The sequence below is a fragment of the Merops nubicus genome, unplaced genomic scaffold (assembly GCF_000691845.1).
Source record: "Merops nubicus isolate BGI_N331 unplaced genomic scaffold, ASM69184v1 scaffold15106, whole genome shotgun sequence".
Classification (NCBI taxonomy): domain Eukaryota; kingdom Metazoa; phylum Chordata; class Aves; order Coraciiformes; family Meropidae; genus Merops; species Merops nubicus.
The window spans coordinates 27,657-36,185 of NW_008613044.1; the positions used below are offsets into that span (position 1 = coordinate 27,657).

Below are 8,529 nucleotides of genomic sequence, written 5' to 3' on the forward strand. Positions count from 1 at the left end.
TGCTTTATGTAGCAATTTTAAAATATATCTTAGATGTGGATTATTTTGTTAACAAAGTCAGTTTTGCACATGCATTATGCATTCACGCTGTGTTACAACATGGCAAGAGGTATTTTTATTTCTTTATTTGGTAGAAACAGTCCAAAGCTGGATTCCTCAATTTCTCCGCTCTACAGTGGTGAAAATTTTAGATACCCAAATCTAAGAGTAGGCTCTAGTGTTCAATTAGGCTCCTGAAATGACCGCGAGATAAATGGGGAAAATGTCCTGGAATACAATTCCCAGTAACCAACTTGCAAAGCAAATGATGTTGTATTTGAGATTCAAGTCTGAATCTGCTTTTCAGAAGCATTTAACTGTAGTTGTGAGCCCGTTGCATAAGACTTGGGGTTTGGCAGGACATGGTGAGATAACTTCATAGTTATCTGTCTTAGAAGTAAGACAGTGCCTCCACCAATCTCCTCTCTTTCCTTGTGTTTGGTTGCATGCTGTTATCTTGCATCTTGCTGTTGTCTTCACAAAACTGGAGAGTTCTCTGCCAAATTCATGAGTTTGGCCTCGAGGGGTGTGACAAGTGTCAAAAAACAGAGCAAGGGGGAAAGGGCCAGGCACCTTGGGCCAGGGAAAATGAAACCTCCTCTTGCAGGTAACAGCAAGCTGTTGGCTAATCTCCGCTGTCTGTAAAGCTACATCTGTATATGCATCCGATATGCATCTGTAGACAAAGAGCAGGTTTTTACTTTTACACTGTACTATTTGCTAGGTCATCCATTCAGAAAGGGCATTGCTAGCCTTCTGTAGCTGAAGGTGTTGTGTGTATTGCTTTTATTTACAAGAGTGCCTTCTGGCCATATAACTCCGGTGTTCCACTTACAAGAATTGCCTGGTTCGAAAGAAAAGTGTGCAGTGCCCTAAGTCATCCTGCTGCTTACTCTTTCTTCTCCATTTCTTTTTATCTGTTGGCTAGAGCTTCTGGTGGTTGGTTGGTGTGTTTGTTTTTAATGTAGATGTGATTTCAAGTCATGTTAGGCCCAAAGAGGACATGTAACATGAGATTCTCACCCTCACTGTTCAAGTTCATGCTTGCAGTTACTGGGTTATTATTTTGAAGAGGTGGTTGCTGATGTCAGACTTGATCCTGACACTGTGTTGGTTGTGATAGGAGTATACCTAATGGATTGAGGCCATCTAGCAACTTAAAATTGAGCTGCTTATTCCTCATCATTAGATGAGGATGTGTTTGAATAACAGTGTCTAGTCCGTTTTCTCGGGAACCTCAGTAGGTAGGATGAGGCAGGTGAGCTGATCTACCTTGAATCTTCCCTAATTTTCATAATGATGTACTGGCATGCTGTTACGGATGCAGCCTGAGACTCCATATGTGAATACCCTGTTGTTGTTTTGGTTGTGGGTTTTTTTCTTTTGTTTTTATGGAACAATTACGTGTTGTAGTCCCAGATTGTTGGCTGGGCTGTGAAATGAGGTTGAGTGAATTGCTTGGGCTGTACTCCCGCTAAGTATAAAGCGGTGCTGCAGCCGTGTCTTGTTAGCAAAGGAGAGCTAGTGTGGCTATGTAGGCTTCCCGTTTCCTTCTCCATGCCATGTTTTTCCTGCATGTAAAACAATAATTATACATAGTCTCTAAAAAGGTATTCACTGCATCTCTTGGTGTGAACTAAAAGTATTGTTCACTTACTGATCCCCCTAAAATGTTTGGTTTGCATCCTTAAAGAAAAGCAAGCCTTTGTTGCCTAAGCATTAATTCTGGAATAGCCGAAATAATGTCAGGTTTCATTTCTTTTGGATGGATTAAAACAGTCTTTCCATTTGAAACAGGTTAATATCCTCATCACTCTCACTTTGGTTTGCTACGTGCAGCAGCCTCTCCCTCTGTAAACTGCGCGCCTTTCAGATGAAGCTGAACAGGGATGTACACTCTGGGAGTGCAACTACTGCATTCCCAGGGCTGAGCAGCTGCCAGTCCAAGGGACGAGGTCAGGGGTAGTCCAGAGTGAACTCCCAAAATGCTTATAGTCTAGACATGCAATTGCCATAACTAGCTGCTTTGAGTAGTGTTAGTTGCTGGTGTATACACGGCCTGCTCATCTCTGAAGAGGAGAGGTGTACTTTGTTCTTAGAGCAATTTGAATGACTGCTTGTCCTCTGCATGTAATTGTTTAGAGCAAGGTTTCCAATTATGCCAGATTTGGTACAGACTGAGAAAAAGTGGTACTGCCCTGTGTAGGCTGATTCATGTGCTCTAGAATTCTGCTTATCTGAGGTGACACGTAGAAGTCTGAACTTTGCTCTTTGAAGGAGCACACCATACTACAGAGAATACAGATGACCAACGACTGACTTACAAAGGTTGGCAATTACAAGGCCTGTGTCACCAGATATGATTTCTCCCTCTGGGGAAAACATAAAGGTCTTCTAGCTCACAGTATAAATAAAGCACATAACCTTGCCCATATGTGGGAAAGGGAATTTTTGTTGTCAAGCTCCAGGTCAGAGTGGCCAAGGGTACACAACAGTCTAGCACACCAGCTGCTGCTTTAATATCAGTCATTTGCAGTAACTTAGGTAGTTGTGTGCTTCCTGTATGAGAAATAACTCTCTGCAAGAGGCATTACTAGGAGCATGCTTATTTGATCACAGTGATTTCCATATAAATTCTATCTGGGTTGATTTTTGTTGATTATACAAGTTCAGCTTTGGTTCTGTGATTCAGGTCATGTCCTGCCCAATTTATATAGTGTTCCAAATAACTCAGACTGGGGATCAAACTTTGCCTTCTCTTGTATAGTCTTCGATGGTTTTTATGTTGACTTTCTATGAAGAGTGCAGCACATCCAGTAAAATATTAATAATTTAGTATGTTTGCCTCCTACAGTGGAGCTCACTTTATTTAAGGTACTTTACTCAGGATAATATATTTAAAACTATAAAAATCCCTACCCTGATCTTAATGCTGGCCTTCTAACCGGCTGTCTGTATGCAGTGGTGGGCTCTGGGATGACAGAGACAACTGTCCATTAGATGGCAGCATTATATAAATAGAAGAGAGAAATGTGGCTTGTCATTGAATTCCTCAGAGGTTTTGACCTGCTGTCAGCCTTAGCGCTCTTAGAATTAAAATCAAATTAACTTAAAACAATGCAGCCATAAGGAAACAGAATACTGGTGTCAAATATATCCATTTGGTTTTAAAAGGTTATACTGTATCAATTGTGTTTAAAAGGATTTTGTGTGTGTTCTTGGTTTAACAATACCTTTGCTATGTCATTACAGAAATATTCTAACAGCAGCTTCTTGTTTTCTAGAAAATTTGTTTGCCTAAACGATAATATTGACCACAATCATAAAGATGCTCAGACAGTGAAAGCAGTGCTTAGGGATTTTTATGAATCGATGTTTCCCATACCTTCCCAATTTGAACTGCCAAGAGAATATCGGAATCGTTTCCTTCACATGCATGAACTCCAAGAGTGGTATGTTAAACACCTTCTCTTCATGTCATTGTAGTGTGACGCCATATAATTGTAGCATGTACTGGTACAAGACTTTTGGTTTTTTTCCTCCCCAATATTGTCATGAAGGAAAGTGAAAATAATGTGAAAAGATTTGAATGGACTAAAAATTGAAGTTTGCAGGATTTGGGTTTTTCTGGTGCTCATAAAGTCGTTAATATTTCATTCATTTGCTCTAAACTACTTCAAAGAACAAGTTCTTTGTTGGTTTGTGGTTTTTTATCTTTTTTTTTTTTTTTTTTAAGTAATCCAGGACTTCTAGCTTTCCTTAAATACAAAAAACTAACAAAAACCCAAAAACCATTGTTTGGAACACCTGTTGCACAGGGGCAATATAAACTGCTGTGTTTGTCACCAAGTAATTTTTCTTTTAATCTTTCAGACAGCAATAATCAGCTGAATCACCATCAGAAAAGAAACTTAATGCATCTTATTTTTACATAATGTATGACATGTTCATGTCTGTTTACCTCTTGCCATTTTATAAATACAACCTCCAGAAACTGGGGTACTTGATTTGAGAATATCAGCAAAAGGTTGGCAGTTAGAGTGATAAAAATTAGAGAAGACGACTAGTATAATAATTTTGTTGATTGGCAAGTTCTGAAGAATAGCTGTTAGTGAGGAAGGAGGAACCATTAGATCAACTGTAGAAGGAATCTGATGGATTGTGGGTGACAAGAACAGGCATGGATGGACTGTAGTGTTACAAGCCCTGCTGTAGCAGTGGCAGAGGGGGTGGGAACCAAACCCATTTCAGCAGTTAGCTGTAGAAATTTGTGCTGGAGGAGTGGACATATTGTTGGCTCCCTTTTTTGAGATCCTCCATCAAGATTTTGATAGCTTCAATAGAACACATTATTTTGACTTGTTTGTAGCCAAAGCAGATGTCTACCAGGGTGGGTAAAAACATGTTGAAGTGCTGGTGGAAATCCATCTTTATCAAAATGCTTTACAGAACCATAGGACAGTCCAGGTTGGAAGGGACCTCAAAAGATCATCCAACCCAACTTTTAATGGCAAGGGGAGGCTAGATGAGATTATCTAGCACTCTGTCCAGTCGTGTCTTGAAAACCTCTAGTGGTGGGAAGGAACTCCACCACATCCCTGGGGAGGTTCCAGTGAATGACTGCTCTCACTGTAAAAAAAATATTCTTCTAGTAAGATGAAGCCTCTGCTAGTCCAGTTTGCTGCTCTTGCCCCTTGTCCTCCCCATATATCTCTTTGTGAAGAGAGAGCCTCCAACCTCTTCATAGCCACTCTTTAAGTACTGGAAAAAACTTTCTTTGCCTGTTTCATTACTTCTTTGAAGCTTAAAAGATTGGCATTTTAATATATGAAGCCATTTTTCTGTTTCTTTCTGCAGGAGGGCCTATAGAGACAAGCTCAAATTCTGGACCCATTGTGTTCTAGTAATACTTATTGTATTTACAGTCATCTCATTTTTTGCTGAACAGGTAAAATGAATATCTTCCTATCAAATCTGTAACACTTAATAGATTGGTGTATCTTCAGGATAACATAAGATGAATTTTTGTTTTGAAGAGTTGCTAGGATTTTTCCTTCATAAAAGAAGTGAATATGTTACATGACTAATAGTTTGCTTAAACTTTTAAGTCATTATATTGTGATTCTTTGAAAAGAATGTGGCATGGAAGGAAGGAAGGAGAGTGGTATTCCCTTTTTTTTTTTTTTTTTTTTTCCCCCCTGCCTGGGGATAGTGAAGTCTGTCATCAGTGTACTGAATTTGGATGCTGAAAAGCAGTAACTGCTTTTCTGAATCTTGGTCTGTTAACACAGATAATGGTAAAAGTGCAAAGTAAGTTAATAGGAAATTTAAGTAATAGCAATACTGTAGTCCTGAATCTTAAGGTTTAGCGGCCTGGTCTAAATCTTACCCAAAGTAATTGCAGACTATTGAATTCAAAACGTTTTGCATCTGACTTAAAGGAAAAAAAACCCTCCACTTCTGCAAGCATAAAATGGCTTTCATGAACATGATTAATCTTGCTAAACTCAGAAGGAGTCAATGGAACAAATCATGTGGATAGTTCTTTGCAGGTTGGGGCCTTAGGTAACACTTCCCATGGTCTGAGACAGAGGGTGTAATTCTTGACAGGTTGCTTTTTGTTTACCCCACCACCACCTCCCAACTTGTAACTTTTGCATTAATCTTTCCCTTGATTTTCAGCCTCCATTAGAGAACTGACCCTCCATTAGTAATTGTTTTGAAAGCGGGTACTCAGCAATACAGCTAGGTATATAAGTCCTGTTTTAGAATGCCTGCTTTGTGTCGATCTTCTAGAAAATTAATTTAGCCTGGTGTTGTATTATGCACACAAATTAACATAATCAGAATATAGGCATACTCTCGTTTTTCATGTTGTGCTTGTATTCTGGTTATTGAGAAGTCTAGTGGAAATGTGCAAGCCTAATAGATGAATTTGAATAAATAACTTTCTTCTGTGCAGTGGAAGAAAAAAAAAAAAGAAAAAAAAAAAAGACTACTTTGGCTTAATTACCATGGATGGTAGAGATTTTGTTTTCTAGGATGAAAGCCTGACAAGCTGTGCACCTCTAGCCCAGCAGAGAACTAAACGTTTGGTTTTTTTCTCTCCTTAGTTAATTGCACTTAAACGAAAGATTTTTCCAAGGAGAAGGATCCAAAAGGAAGTTGGTCATGAACAAATCAAAGTGTAGAAGAGCTTTATTTTGGAGATCAGTCTACCTCAAGATGTGATAAGCATTTAAAATCCCTCTCATAAGTGTCTTTTATGGTTTGACATTTAACACCTGGATATGAAGAAAAAAAAAAAATCATGCATCTACAGTTAAAATCTCCACAGTACTCTTCATAATATACACTCTGCTGGAGCTGTGACGATGAAAAGCAATAGTTTCAGGAAACCTGCACCCAGGCAGTTTTCAACAGATCTTACTTTTCAGCTGTTAGTTCATGGCCATGTTATCCTTTTTTATAAAAAGGGTTACCTAAAGAAATGTAACTGCATTTATTGCAGTGGATGTTGCCAACTAAGTAAAATGTTGGAAGGCAAAGTTGTTTGGGGTCGCCTTAACCGGTCCCTTATCTTGCATTCCAAGACATTTTGCAAATTTCTGCTGTTGCTGCTTTTTTTAGCCCTGCAGAAAAAAGGGGAGTTATATAACTTATCATTTAAATGTAGTATACATATATTGATGTTGACATTCTTTGAAGCACAGTGATAATTCATACTCCTAGTATTTAATTGGGATTTTTAAGACATGTATGCTAATAAAAAAATACACAGTAACAGAACAACTAATGATCATTTTAAAGATACTTTATATCTGGTGTATTATGTTCCAAAAAATACAGTGGTGTTATTTCTTGGCTTGATTACAAAAAGAGGGTTGTCATCAAATTAAAATAATTAAGGTATTATATTTTACAAGCATTGTAAATAAAAAAGCAAAAGTGCTTCTCTATGAATGAGTAACAGACTGCTTTAATGTAGCTATGTATCAGAGCAGTGTTTTAACTTCAGCAAAAAACATCTGTACTGATGTGAAGCTTTGGTGGTTTTAAATTTTAGAGGGTTGGATCCTGGATTTTGCTGAGACATCAGAATAGTGCAGTTTTATGTGGGAAAAGATACAGACTTTTCAAGCAGAAACTTTTGGTGGTGTATCTTCAGTTAATTGTATCAGTGGTATTAAAAAAAAAAAAGCATTAATTTTTGTAATCAGATGATCTACAAAATGTATGTGCAAATGTATTGTTAAGGTACTTGGTTTGCTTTGAAATTAACAAAGATGTGGTAAGTTTTGTCTCTTGTTTCTCTTTTAAAGTAAACCAAAACTCATCCAGTTTGAGAAATTAGCCATTCATGCATATGAAACCTTGTTAAAATTTCTGATTTTTCAGTTTAAAAACTTCCAACAGTAATAATATTACTTTGAATCATGAATGGAAGTAATCAAACTTTTGAGCACTGTAAAAATGCAAGCACTTTTAATTATTAAGGTTATATTTCATGCTACCAATATTTATTTTGCTGAAATGTAGAATATAAATGAGTGGTTTAAATGTATGGTACTTCATACTAGCAGAAAATGAAACATTTCAAGAAATACAAGGAAGCTTGGATGGCTTCTTACACTTCAAAATATTACTAGATTGAAGTTTGACTAGGATCTGTTTCTAAAAACAGTATTCTAATCAGAATAGTTGGAAATTTTTTTTTTATCTTTTTTGGGCAGTTTTTTCTGCTGAGTTTCTATAAGAATAAATGGATTGCCTAGGTAGCTCAGCTCTCACTGCAGTTCTTTTTTGTTGAAACAGTTTTGAAGGTAGATTCATGCCACCTTAACTACACCAATAATGTAGCATAAGCTTACTGAGAAGCATTCACTGAAAATCACTGCTAATATCTGTGGGCAAGGGTACCTGGGGAAAAAAAAAAAAAAAAAAGGAAGCAAGTGAAGCAAACGCTCCTTTCCAAGTTAGGAAAACTAAAAGTGAGGAAAAACGTGGGTCAAGATAAAACCAGTTTAATAAGTGATGGGGGAAGGAAGAAACACAAAACCACACGATGCAAAGCAACATATTGAAGGACTGCACCTCCCAAAACCAGACTAATCCCCAGCCAGCCCAAACAGCAAATATCTCGGAAAAACCAAAACACCCGTGGTTTTTTTTTTTTTTATTTTTTTTTTTTTGGCAGAGCCTGATGTTTTACGGCCTGGAGTATCTTCTTAGTCAGTTCAGGTCAGCTGTCCCAGCTGTGTCCCCCCAGCTCCCACCTCACTCCTGGCTGAGAGAGCAGACCAAGATTAAAGAATAAAATACCTTAACTGACTGAGGACAGAAAATCCTGTGAGAAATGCAGAAAAATGTGAAACAAAGCATAGGGTTTATAAAAATTCATCTGCCTGGGGAAATACTGCATCATTGCATTGACTTGGAGAAAAAGCCTCCCTTGGTATCATACCCTAGCCTACGTACATTTTTTTTTTT

The 8,529-nt window shown here is 37.8% G+C and overlaps 1 protein-coding gene across 1 annotated transcript in view; it reads left to right on the forward strand.

Annotated features, from left to right (window-relative positions):
- The window catches only part of GNPTAB (N-acetylglucosamine-1-phosphate transferase, alpha and beta subunits), a gene marked incomplete at its 5' end in the record, with an annotated part of 34,166 nt that extends 27,506 nt beyond the window's left edge, over positions 1–6,660 (forward strand). The window contains 3 exons of the mRNA XM_008941766.1: positions 3,324–3,491; positions 4,897–4,987; positions 6,153–6,660. Coding sequence (XP_008940014.1) covers positions 3,324–3,491; positions 4,897–4,987; positions 6,153–6,230 — 337 coding nt within the window. The remainder of the gene's footprint in view (positions 1–3,323; positions 3,492–4,896; positions 4,988–6,152) is intronic.
- Positions 6,661–8,529: the final 1,869 nt, after the last annotated feature.